This window comes from Cyrtonyx montezumae, unplaced genomic scaffold (genome assembly GCF_038088225.1).
Source record: "Cyrtonyx montezumae isolate F1298 unplaced genomic scaffold, pur_monq_1.0 scaffold_6, whole genome shotgun sequence".
NCBI lineage: Eukaryota > Metazoa > Chordata > Aves > Galliformes > Odontophoridae > Cyrtonyx > Cyrtonyx montezumae.
In genome coordinates this window covers 4,642,332-4,657,192 of record NW_027072067.1, presented here as the reverse complement: position 1 = coordinate 4,657,192, position 14,861 = coordinate 4,642,332, and the positions used below count along the sequence as shown (strand labels likewise).

The 14,861-nt window shown below is 46.8% G+C and overlaps 1 protein-coding gene across 5 annotated transcripts in view; it reads left to right on the top strand.

The window, feature by feature from the left end:
• The window catches only part of FLNB (filamin B), a 65,160-nt gene that overhangs the window by 36,165 nt on the left and 14,134 nt on the right, over positions 1–14,861 (top strand). For 2 of the 5 annotated variants that reach the window (XM_065749750.1, XM_065749748.1), the window contains exons 18-31: positions 161–330; positions 2,508–2,625; positions 3,244–3,506; positions 4,109–4,706; positions 4,943–5,116; positions 5,503–5,665; positions 6,042–6,202; positions 7,180–7,347; positions 8,446–8,569; positions 8,773–8,929; positions 10,160–10,349; positions 11,991–12,238; positions 13,129–13,203; positions 13,927–14,029. In XM_065749750.1, coding sequence (XP_065605822.1) covers positions 161–330; positions 2,508–2,625; positions 3,244–3,506; positions 4,109–4,706; positions 4,943–5,116; positions 5,503–5,665; positions 6,042–6,202; positions 7,180–7,347; positions 8,446–8,569; positions 8,773–8,929; positions 10,160–10,349; positions 11,991–12,238; positions 13,129–13,203; positions 13,927–14,029 — 2,712 coding nt within the window. Of the gene's footprint in view, positions 1–160; positions 331–2,507; positions 2,626–3,243; positions 3,507–4,108; positions 4,707–4,942; positions 5,117–5,502; positions 5,666–6,041; positions 6,203–7,179; positions 7,348–7,531; positions 7,622–8,445; positions 8,570–8,772; positions 8,930–10,159; positions 10,350–11,990; positions 12,239–13,128; positions 13,204–13,926; positions 14,030–14,861 lie in introns of all 5 variants that reach the window. The other 3 variants (XM_065749752.1, XM_065749749.1, XM_065749751.1) reach the window with 3 other exon arrangements.

Below are 14,861 nucleotides of genomic sequence, written 5' to 3'. Positions count from 1 at the left end.
AACACAATGCTGGCTGCAGTTGGTAGAGGTGGCAGACGTTTGGGAAGGACTCTGTTCCCTTGGCTTTTTGCTTGAGTGGGATTTATAGGTACTGAATGCTTCTTGGGAAGAGTTTCAGCGTGCAAGCTCTGCATAAATTAGAATTAACATTTTTCTTCAGGAGTGGAAAATGGCAAGCCAACACACTTCACTGTGTTCACCAAGGGAGCTGGGAAGGCACCGCTGGATGTGCAGTTCAGCAGCCCTGTGCCAGGGGAGGCAGTGACAGACGTGGACATCATTGACAACTACGACTATTCCCACACAGTCCGGTACACTCCAATACAGCAGGTAGGTCTGGACTCTCGTGTAGGAGTACAAAAGGGAGCAGCTCATGTTGCTGTAGCACTGTGACCTGGTGCTGTGCACAGGGGAACTTGCAGTTAAAACCTGGTGTCCTGTTCCCCTAACACAAAGCCTGCAGGACAGCATGGACTGGAAAGCAGTGGTGCAGATTTCTGGTTTAGTTACTGGTGGCTTGTCACTGTTTTCTTTTCTGGGACCAAGTGAGATATTGAAGCACGTGGCTCATACTGCCATTGCACAATGGTGGTGTCTTTTTGCTGCCTTATCAGTTGAAAGGAAAAGGTGACAAGCCATTATGAGATCTGAATTGGGGCCAGCTGCTGCATGGCCAGCCTGGGCTGCCGCCGCATGCTGCACTGGGGCTGTGGAGTGTGGCTGTCAGCCAGCTGCAGCTCGGCTGCAAACCAGAGCATGGTGAAAAAGTACAGTGTTTGGATGACTTCCGAGCAGAGAAGTGAAGGAATTGGGCAGGGAAGCTGGGCTGCAGATTAAACAGGCCGAAGTATTTTGCCTGTATTTGAGATTTGCCCTCGGGTTGGAAAAAAGACTTTAGTCAAACTCATTTTGGTTCAGACAGATACTTCCTAGCAACACCATTAAAGCAGAAGCTGCTAATAACTAGAAATAGTTTTCCTTATGCTGTGCTCAATTCTTGTGTATTTTTAATGAGCTAGGCACTGTAGTGGTGAGATGGAAGTGTTTTGATGTCTGTACTCTGCTGAGCAAACAAGTGAGCTACTTGGTCAACCGCACTGACTTCCTTGAATGTAGCTGTGTAAGAATGAAGTGACACAGAAGTCTGCAGCACTGTTTGTCTGATAGTGCTGGATTAGCGTTCTTGGACACACCACAGAGCTAGCATTTGTTTTTGGATAAAGCAGTTGCATGATCTGAGGATGTGGTTGGTGTGTCTGTTTGGAGAGGCTTTTCCTTTTTCAGTCAGGGTTGGTACGTAGAAGGGAGCAGCTCTGTGGCTGTGTAAGAGCAGTAACTGCTTTGTGAGAAAAGCAAAGATGAGACAAGGCAGGTACCCAGACCAGGTATCCTGTGCAGGGGTTGTGCTCAGGATAACTGTACCCTGTTGCCAGATTTAGAAACTCTCTGGCTTGTTGCCTTCTTGGGAGAACTAGTTTCATTAGTGAATGAGTTTGGATTTTGCTAAGCCGTGGGCAGACTTGGCTGCTTTTTCATGTCTATGAGAACAGAGCTTTGATTGCTGGACTGTAGCATTTGGATGCTGCAGGGATAGCTCTGCAGCACTATAGGGGGCATCTCTGCTGGTGGCATTTGTACAGTGAGTCAGAACAAGTTCCCTGGCTGTGGTGTGTGTGTACGTGGCTGTGTGTGCACGCTGCAAACTTGCATCTGAGGAAGCACCTTGGGTCATGGAGGACATGTGGCCCTACAGGAGATGCTCACAGGTAGCAGTGGCAGGAGAACAGTGCTTAGTAGGAAGTAAAATTAAGCTGCATGGTAAATAGTAGCCTTGCTTTCCCTCCAGGCTGCAAGCATGTAGATCAGTCCTGAACTCTGCCTTCCTAGGGTTTGTCAGCAGGAGCTTATCTAAGAGCAGGTCAATGAGACTCTGGACTCTGTGGAGTGGTTGGAGGACTGGCTGGGTAGTTAAATTCCTGAGGGACTGTGTCAGCAGTGGAGGAACCTTGGTTTAATGCAGTTTACTCAGCCTTATCTCTCTCACGTGTGATGTTGCTACAGCTACCCGTGCGTGTGTTTTCCAAAAACAGCTAAGAATAATCATGGAAGCTATTCACTAGCTTGCGTGAAACATCCATGATTATTTCACTTGGGAGCTGAACTGGCCAAGAATGAAAAGTAAGCAAACAGTGAGTATAGCTAAAATATGGACTGTGGTAGAAGGGAATAAAAGGAGCACACATCTTGGGCTGGAACTTGCCATGGCTGTGCAATATTTCAGCCAAAATACACAAGAGCATTAATCTTTCTGACTTGTGCAGCTTAAAGCCCTGGTATTTGAAATGCTGTAATAAAGCAGCTTCGGTGCTGTGGTGTGGCTGTGGTGTGGTGGGACAGGATACCTGTCTGCAGCACCCAGCTGAAATGGATTAGGTGATGAAATGGTTATGTATTAATGCATCTGTGTGAAGTGAGACACTAAGCTAACTCATCAATTCTCCAACTAGGGACCGATGAAGGTTTTGGTAACATATGGTGGAGATCCTATCCCTAAAAGCCCTTTCACTGTGGGAGTTGCTGCTCCGCTAGACTTGTGCAAAGTTAAAGTCAATGGACTTGAAAACAGTGAGTACAACATGGGCTTGGAAGCCCATAGCCTACTTCTGAAGTGTTTCCTGGTTCGGTTTGACAGCAGGCATGTTCTGCTGGAACGTACGTGGGCAAAACAAGCTTTTCTTTAACTTGCTGTTTTAAGGGGAAAAAATAGCTGCCTGTACAGTGTGGGTGAGGTTTGTTTTGGGGTTTAGTCCTTGGTGGTGAATGGGGCTGGACTCCTCACCAGACCAGCAACCTGCTGATATAATCTGGTTTCTTTGGGTCTAGATCACTGTTCAAAGTGGTATAACGTCTTAAGTGTGGAATTTCATTCATACAGTCTCATTTTCTGAAAGTAGAATAACTTAGGGCTGTAAAATGTTGTGTTCCTTATAGGAGCCTCTCTGATACTATCAGGCCATGCCTTGAAGCCTTGTTTAGCATTGTAGCTTTGTAGCTTCCAATTAACCAAGGCACTTAGTTATTTTTTTAATTTATTTTTTTTCCTTTTCATGTGGAAGGATGTTGACTGAGTAGGGCTCTGGCAGTGCTTGCTCCCTTGGTAATATTGCATAAGAGACTTCTTGGAGTGTTGTCAACCACTCAATACTTAATGTGGTAATATAGATTTTTTGGTCTTCTTTTCAGGAGTGGAAGTAGGGAAGGATCAGGAATTTGTAATTGACACCAAAGGAGCTGGTGGACAAGGTAAACTGGATGTTAATATTTCCAGTCCTACGAGGAAAGCTGTGCCGTGTCTGGTGGAGCCAGTTCTGGGTAAGGAGTGCAGTACAGCAAAATACATCCCAAGAGAGGAAGGATTGTACGTGGTGGATGTGAGTTACGATGGCAATCCAATCCCAGGCAGCCCTTATACTGTCGAGGCCACTCTGCCACCAGATCCCTCCAAGGTGAGTGGCAATGGCTGTAACAACAGCTAGTAAACTGAAAAGTGAATTGTCTGCTGTCACGTGAGGCCTGGCTTGTGTTTGGCCAAACTAGACCCCTGAACGTGTTTTCTCAGAGCACTGAGTTGTTTCCTTTGCAGACTCTGTGACTCAGGAAAGTCAATCTTAAAATGCTACCTGGAATAATTTTGAATTAATTGCAAACATTTTGCGCAGTGTGGCATGGGAGTGTGTTCTAACTTAATAGAAGTTGGTTTCATGGCCAATGTAATCCATATAAAATGGATAAAGTGAGGTGCTTCTTTGCAGAGAAATAAATTTCAAGAGTAATTCTGTACCGCTGCCCATTATTCAACATGCCTACCTCTTATATTCAGTGACTGCGTAAAACCAGCTGTGGCAAGTGTATGATTATCTGACTAGAAACTTGTTTGGAGGAAAGAGATACCAACTTAAGACAGGGAGGAGTAGCAAAGGAGACTTTGCTTTATGTGTATTTTTAAGAGCTTGTTAGTCAAGTCCCACATATGAACAAGTCTGTCTAAGGTCATCTGTGGTACAGTAGCGTGAAAGAGCAAGTATCTCAGCTGCATATTCTATTCTAGGTAAAAGCTCACGGGCCAGGTCTTCGAGGAGGTCTTGTTGGAAAACCAGCTCAATTCACAATAGATACCAAAGGGGCAGGAACTGGAGGTTTGGGTTTGACAGTGGAGGGCCCATGTGAAGCTAAGATTGAATGCTCAGACAACGGTGATGGAACCTGCTCTGTCTCCTATTTGCCTACCAAGCCTGGAGAGTACTTCGTAAATATCCTCTTTGAAGAGGTTCACATTCCTGGTTCACCATTCAAAGCAGACATAGAAATGCCATTTGATGTCTCTAAAGTCATTGCTACAGGACGAGGTCTCGAACGTGGCAAAGTAGGTGAAGCAGGGCTGCTGAATGTTGACTGTACAGAGGCGGGTCCTGGTAACCTGCGGGTGGACGTGGTGTCAGATAGTGGTTCAAAAGCTGAAATCCAGATTGATGATAACAAAGATGGGACCTACGTTGTGACGTATGTGCCACTCTCAGCTGGCATGTACACAATCAAGATGAAATATGGAGGAGAACAAGTGCCTAAATTCCCTGCCCGGGTCAAAGTGGAGCCAGCTGTGGATACAAGCAGAGTTAAAGTGTTTGGGCCAGGAGTGGAAGGGAAAGGTAAGAACAACCCCACTCCTGTTACCAGAGTTTGTAGGGCTTAAGATCCCTTACCCTGCATGTGTATTCAGAACAATGCAAGTTGTAATAATTTTGCATGTTCCCATGGTGACCCTTGAAGGGAATGTTTCATTATGTTCCCAGAATGACTTGTTTATCGTGCTGGTTCACAGAATGTTCTGTTGCCTGAAATGCATGTGGGTCTTGAAATGACTCTTCAAAATGTGGTCCTGCAGATGTCTTCCGAGAAGCTACAACGGAGTTCAGTGTGGATGCCCGACCTCTAACAAAAGCTGGTGGTGATCACATCAGGGCACAGATCACAAGCCCATCTGGCTCCCCCACAGACTGTCAGATCCAAGACAATGCTGATGGCACATACGCAGTGGAGTACACACCGTTTGAAAAGGGTAACCCCCTGTGGTGGTTCTGTCTTTTTTTTTTGTTTTGTTTTGTTAAACTTGAGAGGGGCAAACTGGCAGCAGCTCTTCTGATACTTCCATTTGGCAAACTGCTGAGGTCTGCCAGGAACTTGTTGGCATCTGAGCAGGGTTTTTCCAAGTGGGGGAGCTAATTCTGCAGAAAATACCTATTTCAACTTGAAGAAATGACTTACAGTAGCTTATCTACAAAACAGCATGTAGATGGAATCTCAGTTATGAAATGCTGCTGAAGTCTTGTGAAATGCAGGAGGAAGGTCTTATCTATCTACTGACATCTAAGTCTGTAGGATCTCTTAGGAGTGATGTGGTTAGAATATTTAGGGAGTTCAGAATGTGTTTTCCTCTTCTAACAGGTCCACACACAGTCAGTGTAACATACGATGGCGTGCCTGTGCCAAACAGTCCCTTCAGAGTGAATGTGACAGAGGGCTGCCATCCATCACGTGTAAAGGCACAAGGACCTGGACTCAAAGAGGCTTTCACAAATCAGCCAAATGCCTTTTCGGTTGTCACCAGGTAACCAGGCCAACTTGATCTTCCGAGAATATCTGAGGGAGGGAGGACTGTAGTGGGCTGTGCAATGCAGGATCCTAAATCCAGTACAAATATTTATAAAACAACCAAACTATGTCCTCTTGATTCATGTGTTTGCTACCTCATAGGTTAGTGAGCTCTCTGTTCTGCAGAGATTGAGCTGATAATGGTTGAGGATGAAATTCTGGGAAATGTGAGTGAGGTTGTGCTGAGCTGCTTTGCTTTCCAGAGCACACTAAAGGCTGGGCATCAGAACTCAGATTGCTGCTTTTCCAGTAAGGGCAGAAATGTAGCATGAGTGCTGTGAAGCTACTGCTGCATATGGGTAATTCTAACAACGTGCCTTTCTCATTTGCAGAGGGGCAGGAATTGGTGGCCTTGGAATAACTGTTGAGGGACCTTCAGAGTCTAAAATCAGCTGTAAGGACAACAAGGATGGGAGCTGCAGTGCCGAGTACGTTCCTTATGTCCCAGGAGACTACGATGTCAATATCACATATGGGGGAGAGCATATTCCTGGTAAGAACTCTTGTTCAGTGGCTTTCAAAGGAAGCAAGGCGTTGAGCTGGTGCCTTTGCTGTGCCTCGCTCTTGCTTGGGGGATGTTGAGGTTTTGATGTTCTGTTCTGTTTTTTTTTTTTTTCTGGGAATAAAGGGTGAGAGGAGCAAAAGAGTGTGTCCAGACAGGTGAGGTAGGAAAAGGGCCACTAGCTTTGGCAGACAACTGATACAGCCCATTCTGGTTGTGCTGGGGCAGGGGGGGCATGACTTCAGTAGTGCACAACTTGTTGGGTTAAGAAAATAGCCCTTTCATTTGTGGATGTGTCCAAGACTGTTCTGCAGTAAAACAGTCTAATGGAGATTATATTAAATGCATATTGTCATGGGAACTGGCAATATATTAAGCATATATTATCATGGGGGTTACATAAAATGCAAGTTTCCATCAGTGCAGAAAGAGCAGTGACTGTTCTGAAAACAAGCATTTGTCTGTGCATGTTTGCACTGGATGTAAAGCTGAAGTGGTTTAAGCAATGTTCCAGATACATCTGGCAAACAGCAGCTTACAATTAGAAGAAGGATGTTTTTCTCGAGACCAGTAATTAATGCTCCTAAATGCCAGGCACGTTTTGCTGCAGTGTGTGCTTAAACACTGCCATACAGCATACATCTAGGTATCATTTCCCAGACATTCAGAGGGAGCTGATTCTGTCCCGTCGGCCCTCTTTTATTTATCAACATATTGAAATTGATAAAATGTGAAGGAAGTGAGTGCCTGTGTTTTCATTAGTTGCTTGTGCCTCAGAGACTTCATTCTTTGTTGATTTAGTGCATAGTGTAGGCTGAGCTGGTGCTGTCTTTTATCTGTAGTTTGTCTTATTCGAGTACCACAGAAGTGCCTGTGCTATGATAGAGGCTCAGTCCCAAAGCCAGAGCCAACCATTTGCATTCGTGTGGGCATTTTCCTGTAACTGTTCCTTCTCTGTTAACTTCCAGGCAGTCCTTTCAAGGTTCCTGTGAAGGATGTTGTGGATCCCAGCAAGGTGAAGATTGCAGGGCCAGGCCTGGGAACAGCTGTTCGAGCCAAAATCCCACAGTCCTTTACTGTGGACACCAGCAAGGCAGGAGTGGCACCCCTGGAGGTGGTGGTGGCCGGACCCAGAGGTGAGAACCAAAGCGCTCCATCTGCATTGGGGTGGGGAGTATGGTCCTGGCCCTGCTTGCAGGGGTGCTGATGCTACTTGGTCCTTTCTCTCAGCTCCTTGCTAGCAGGCGAGAGCCAGTTCATTGCCTCAGGGTCAGGACACCCTGTGTGAGTGCCCCCCAGGTAACAGTTGTTTAATTTTAGTGGATGAGACGGATTCCCAGGGATGGCGCTCTCCATTGAAAAGCATTTCGGATTTTCTTAAGGGTGACCCAAAGGGTGACACTGCAACAGGTTTGAACTCTCACTAACTAATGGCAGCTTTGGCTCTCTGAAATCTAACTGGCAATAACAGCAAGAATCGTCTGAGGGAGTGGGAGCAAACTGTGCTTCCTTTACAGCTTTCCATGACAACTGTACATTTCTTCTGCACTTGCTATACTGCTAATCCTTCCTGTGTTTTCAAGCCAACTTGTAATTGCAGACTGCTTTGTGTGATCTGTGCTGATATGTCATACAATCTGCAGTAGATTTAGCTTAATACAAATTGAAATAATTGATCCTGCTTTCTTAGAACTTTGGCAGCTTGCAGGGCTCTCCTGTCTAGGCAGTGAGCCTGCCTTTCCTAACACCTGATTGTGAAAGACTCAAATTGGTAAATGCTATGCACTTACTGGCTTTAAGGCTCAACTCTGTGCAGTGCATCTCAGTATGTAATCTTGTAAATGACAGTTCAGGCAGTTGTAACCATTACATACTCATTTTCTTTCTGGGAGGACCTTTAATGTATTTTGAGCAATTGCTCTGGACCTGGCTTATGTGGAAAAGCAGATTTTTCTTCAGTATTTTCATGCTAGCTTGTGTTCACAATAAGATAGGAAGTCAAAGAGCAGTGGATGACAGATCTGTCTTAAACTGATGGCTCTTGAATACAAAATAAGGGGAGCCATGCCCTCTGCCTTCATTAGAAAAACAAAACAAAATTTAAAAATCACCCAAAATCTAGCTTTTTGCAGACTGTAAATCAGCAGAACATCTCGGAGCTTCGTGCAGCAAATGGTTGATGAGGAGCTGAATTTTAGTGGCCCAGCTGAGAAAGTTATCTGTTGCTTTTGTAGGAATTGTGGAACCGGTTAATGTTGTAGACAATGGAGATGGCACCCACACAGTGGTGTACACCCCTACACAGGAGGGACCATATATGATCTCTGTCAGATATGCTGACGAAGAGATTCCTCGCAGGTAAGGTACTAAGGATAAACATGCATAGTCTGAAGAGTTTGTGACTGATTGTATCTCATGGATAGGCTGGGCATATGCTAAAAGCTCAGGTAAAGCTGGAAGCAGTGCCAGTGCCTGCTGTGTCATCCACCTGTCCAGTGTGTACTGCAGTAATGGTCGACCTTGATTTAGGAGTAGAAAGCATTAATGAGTTACCCTTTCAGTCCCTTCAAGGTGAAAGTGCTTCCTACGTATGATGCCAGTAAAGTGACAGCGAGTGGACCAGGTCTCAGTTCCTATGGCATACCGGCCAGCCTGCCTGTGGAGTTTGCTGTGGATGCTAAAGATGCTGGGCAGGGACTTCTCACTGTGCAGATAACTGTGAGTAACTGCAAAGCCATGCAGGAAACCTCTGCCTTAGTCGTCCTCTGTACTATATTTGGCTCAGAATTAACCTTATGCTCTGCAAATTATCCAAATGAGATGAGCACAGCTTCTTACAGGATTACAGAAATGATGGGATTTGAAATGGAGGCAGCCTCCTGTCAGCGTGGTGCAGCCAGCTCACATTGGAACATCCACACTGGGCATGGTGTGGTGAGAAATTAAAAAAGTTTTAAGTTTGCTCAAAGTCATAAGCCAATTAAAGAGATACTACATGAGTGTTTTTGTTCAGATTAGCTATTGCTTTCCCTGAAGTTTCTGATTCTTGGTCTCTGGATCCTCTGTGGAACAGTCTGTTTAGCGGGCTGTAAAGCACATTTTTCAGCCCTGGCATGCATAGGTTGTGGCATGGTGGCTGTACTTGCTGTTCTGCATTCTTGCTCCCGTGCAATCCTGTCTGCTCAGGGTGCTGCAGAGTGACTGGCTTTATTCTGGAGTGCAAGTGTGCTCTTGAAGGATCGGTATTACTTATCAGAGCTCCAGCATGACTGCTGCTTTGAAGATCAAGTTCTACAAGCCCTGTGTGGTGGGAATGCTTGTGTTTGCTACAATTTCTGGTTCTGAACTCTTGAATATCAAATGTTTCTCTGGAAGGAGCAAGCTCTTTCATGCTGGACCTGAAATCTCAAGTGCTTTGGAACTTTTTAACTGCCCAGGGTACAGTATATCATATATTATAGGAAGGTATCAACTTGTAGCTCCCTGTGTGAGTAACCTGGAAGGCCTTCCAGAGTGCTTCATGCTTTGCAGCTGATAAGTTGCTCTGAAAGCTTGGGGGTTGCTTCTTCAGAAATATTTTGCACAGTGCTGATTGTGGTTTTAGATAAGAAATCTTGATGCTAAAGCACAGATCCTTATATTCAGTGTCGAAATGGTAGCTGAAGGGATTACATAGGCCTGCTTCTAACTGCAGGCTTTGCAAGGTCTCAGGAGCTGGGTGCCTCACTGAGGAGCATTGCTTGGTATTACCTAAAGAGCTGTTGCTGTTAGCCCTGATTATGTTACAGTAGTCTGACACCTTTTTGCTTCTATTAGTCCATTCCTGGTGATTCACTTCTGGACCTCTTTGAGACCATCTAGGTGTCAGCGTGAGCAGGTTTGCTGTCTTGCTGAAGGGAAACCTAACGGACTTCAGAGTGCCTAAATCTTCTGCTTTGCTTTCCTCAGGACCAAGAGGGCAAGCCTAAGAGAGTGGACATTCATGACAACAAGGATGGCACGTACACAGTGACCTATGTTCCTGACAAAACGGGCCGCTATACCATCGGCGTGAAGTACGGGGGGGATGACATCCCATCCTCTCCCTACCGAATTCGGGCATCTCCAGCGGGGGATGCCAGCAAGTGTTTGGCCACAGGTGTGTTTGCTGGGGTCTGCTGCTGTTGTTTGCGTGGTGTAAAGCTGCTGCCAGAGGGTTGTGCTGTGACAGGCTGCACGTGCCCCCTGTGCACTGTCTGAGAGTGAATTCTGCAAAAGTGTGAATTTGAAGGGAGAAAAAGCACAAGGGGCTAGCCATAGTAGAACACGTGAGAGACTTATGTAATCTGGCTGCTCTTACAAGAGGGGTTTTCATAAAGATAAAGAGCTCTCCACCCCGCGGGTGAACAAGAATCTCTTGTAGTCTCCAGCAAAATCTTTCAGACTGCCTGGGGTGCTGTTATAAAGAGCCAGATGCAACTGAAGTTTGATGCTTGTTTTGGCCTAGGTAAATTCTGTGGAGAGTTGCAGTGAGGTTGATTTAAAACTAACACATCTGCACATGTTTGCTGCATTCACGCTGCTTCCACTGCTAGCATTGCGAGAAGCTTTTCATTGTGAGCAAGAGCAGAATTCATGCTGGGGGTATAAGTGGTTGGCTGTGTGCTTCAAGACTAGCAAATCCTGTTCAGGCTGGGTATTACTGATAGTGTTTTCTGCTGCCTTTCTGTCTGATTAGGGTTGGCCAGGGTAAAGGTGGACTTTTGAAAGAGGGATCTTCAAGACTAGGAAGTTACTACAGCTCAAAAAATCTGTGCCTCGATAGAGAGAAGGGATTACAGCTGTGGTGCCACTGGAGCTCGTTTATAGCAACATCCCTTACTCCTGGTCTCAGCCCAGGTGGTCACCATGCAGCTTTGGGCCACTGTGGCCTGCTGCCACCTCCCAGCCAGCCAGAGGCTGTGGGAAGGAGCAGGACGGGTAGGAACTAGTTAGGGTAACATCACTGAACGTTACGTCCAGGATTTAGAAATAAATAAATTGGGCGAGGCCACATTGAACAGGGAAACTTAATCTGCAGTTGTAGACCCGTGAGAAGTGGGCATTGTACCGACCTGAACTGTGCTTGAGAGTTTACCCAGTGTCAGGCCAGCAGCTGGCTGCTCTCAGGCCTGTTTAAACTAGAAATATGTTCCTGGCGCAATGGAAAAAACAGAGCGGCAGGTATCCCCTCTGCTTCCAGATTTGTTTAAAAGAGGCCTTAATGGCTCGGTCTGATACAGTTCCAAGTAACTCAAGTTGCTAACTATTCATAATAACGGTAATGGCAATTCCTCTTAGATGCCAGCTTCAATTTCCCATTTCCAAGAAGTGCCTTTGACTCTCAGCTGCAAAGCTGAAATGCAATCTCTGTAGGAGTGGATGCTGGAATGCTGCTCAGGTATTAAAATGGCAGGTTTGTTGCCCTCTGAAAGCGAGCCATTTACCCACTAACAAGCGGTGCTCCAAAGCACGAGTATCAAATACGCACTGCAAATACGAGTTAATAGCTCTCATTTAAACACAGTGTTCCTCAGGCTGGATCTGCTCGACTTGGGCATTGTTTCATGGTTTTTTTTGGACGTGTGGCAGAACAGTGGAAAATGGCTCGCTGGAAGGAGATGTGGCCCTGGCTGCTACTGTGCCCACTGCGAGCGTCCCTGCCGTGCAGCTCCCCAGCGTGTCGTGGGGTGCTTGGTGCTGGGCTGCCTGTCCCGAGGCTGCCCTCTGAGTGACTGCTGCCCCAAAACTTGCCTTGCAGGTCCTGGAATCGCACCCACGGTGAGGACTGGTGAGGAGGTTGGTTTTGTGGTAGATGCCAAATCAGCAGGGAAGGGAAAGGTGACGTGCACTGTCCTGACGCCAGATGGGACAGAAGCTGAGGCAGATGTTGTTGAAAACGAGGACGGGACTTACGATATCTTCTACACTGCTGCCAAACCAGGAACCTACGTGATTTACGTCCGCTTCGGTGGGGTGGACATTCCCAACAGTCCTTTCACTGTGATGGTAAGCCAGCTCTGCTCAGAAATACCTCCCACTCAGATTCCTGCTTCCACGTTTTGTTCAGTGATAGGTTAATTTCTGTAGGCGTTTATTAGACCAGCAGGAGCTAATGAGTCCTTGTTACTCACAGAGCTTATTTTGAGCAGTTAGGTGAGCCATTGGAGGGTGAAAACTTGGCTATTCTCATCAAAATATTTCATTTCCTGAGCACGTAGTTGTTTTTCTAAACGATTTAAGAGTGGTTATAATCAACCTCTAAGATCAATTATTTCAACTGTTGTCGGCTACGGTGCTCTGACTTATCTGTCTTTCACTCTATAACGTTGACCCCAAAGTAAGAAACAGTGTGCTGACAGATCCCAGGGAAGCGGGCTGTTAGCTCACACTTAAAAATGATTTGCAAAAGCTCGCTAAAGTGTTACAGCCAAATTCCCTTCCTAATTATATCCTTTCCCACATGCAGTCCTTCAGCATGCTTAGCAAACAAAACCCCCGTGTGTTGCTGGGAGCAAACTAGGTGCCTCTGAGCGCTCACAGAAGCCCTTTGAGCAAAAGCTTGGAAACAAAATGCAGAAGGGTAGCGGGGGCTGTGGCTGAGCGTGGGCTGGGTTGTGCACAGAGAGTCTTAGGCCTAAGCCTCTCACCTCCCTCCATCTGCCAGACCTGTAAGGAGTCGTCTCTGGGGCTCAGTTCCACCCAAGCATAGGCGCTGCCCCCCTGCTTCCCTCCAGCCTCCCAGAGGTGTCCCTTGGCTTATGGGTGACGTTCTCCCCTGATGTCCCCAGTGGGTGCGGGCGGTGGGAGGAAGCTGCCCAGCAGCAGGCAGTTCACGCTGTGTGAAACACGAGGGGTGCTGATGGGAGCAATGCTAACCTACCTTTACCACCAACCAGGCTGTAGATGCAGATGATGCTGCTGTGCGGTCGCAGGAGACAGTGGGTGCATCCCCCCCCGGATTCCGCCCTTGGGTACACAATTTTTACTTCTTTTTTGGTTGTTTTCCCCCATCTGTGTTCCATTTCAGATGACAGCCTGCTTATTGGGACTGCTTGATTCTTTCTGGTCGTTGTATTCATTCTTTCTATTTGATCAATTGTTCTCGGAATCCAGACCTGTTTTTTCCATGCTGCTTGAAGGGAGTCTCCAAGTAAACTCTCAGTAACATCCTAAACACGAAGAGGATCATTACACCTACAGCTTCTACTTCTGCAATGTCTCCTGTTGGCAAAAGCAACCTGACCGCATCGCTCTGTTTTCCCAGTAAAATAGCACCGTGTCTTGAGTCCAGAGTCGCATTGTGAAACTCGTTTCTTTTGTCAGTTTTGTGTTGCAATCACTCTGCCACATTCAAATCACTTTCTCTTCCAGGCCTTAAGCAACTAAATCCTTTCCGATGGAGCCACTCTGGGTCTTGTGTTTGCTGCGTTGTCTCCCACGCTCTTGTTCCATGTTGACCGCTCACTTTTTTCCAGCATGCCTTCCATCCGCACCGTGTCTGATTTGCTGTGCTGTGCCATGTGGTGGTGTTATGGAGGAAAGCTTGACGGGGTGCTCTAGTTGGGCCCTGGCCAGTGGCTGCTGACCGCCATAATCACCGCGCCTTGTCCTGCTTCTGCTCACAGTGGAGTGGCTCAGTGCTCAGCTCCCTTGTGCTGCCTTTGTGTTGTGATCGAGCCTTGTGCTTCCTGCAGGTCACAGAAGAGGCTTACGTGCCAGTTGGTGACATGAACGGCATGGGATTCCGGCCCTTCGATATGGTTATCCCCTTTGCTGTAAGGAAAGGAGAAATAACAGGTACCAGTGAATGTGGAGCTTCTCGGGGAGGCTTTCCCCTCTGTGAGCTTGTTTGTCCTCTTGCAGCTAGCAGTCTGTGTGGTCGAGATCATAGCATGTGGAGGAGAACTGTATTATGCCAGGAGCTTAGTTGCTTAATTTCACATCAAGTGGCATCCACTGGGGTTTGAGTGGGATACGCCCGTGATAGTCTGAATTCTTGGTGCTGCCACAGCCCTTGGGCTGGGCTAGGAAGTACTGCAGTGCAGGACCTGCTGCTAATTTTTACCCTCCAGAGCAGCTATGCACATCCTTGATTGGCTTTCTATGTATTTTGTGCAGATGCTGCAAAAAAAAATCTGCTCCTCAACCCCACTGTGTCCCTTCTCCAACACAACTGAGCCTTCTGAGCAGTTGGACTAAAGAATCTTAGTGTTTTTTTCCAATGATTCCTCTGCACAGGCATCACTTGGCAGCACCCTGTTGTGCTAAGCTGCACATGTTGGCTGGGTGCTCTTGCTCTAGCTCAGCAGTCCCACCCCAAGCCATGCACTGTCCCTGATTGCAGAGGGAGAGCATCTTGCAGTGAAGCACATCAGTGCCTTTCTTCCTGGGGCTTGCCTTGCAAATGTCAGTGGCTGCAGCCAGCAGCCCTGCCTGTGGAGTTTGTAAGGTCACAGAACTGCCTGCCAGATGTCTACTGCTGTGCTGTATTCATGTAGCTTTAGTAGAAAACATGTCTGTTTAGTGTTCCCATTAGTCTCCTGTTTGTGCCTGTGGGTAAGTAGTTTAACAATTGCTCGTTTAAAACGGCTAGACAATTCTTTGTGGGTGGGAGAGGGCAAGCAGGCAG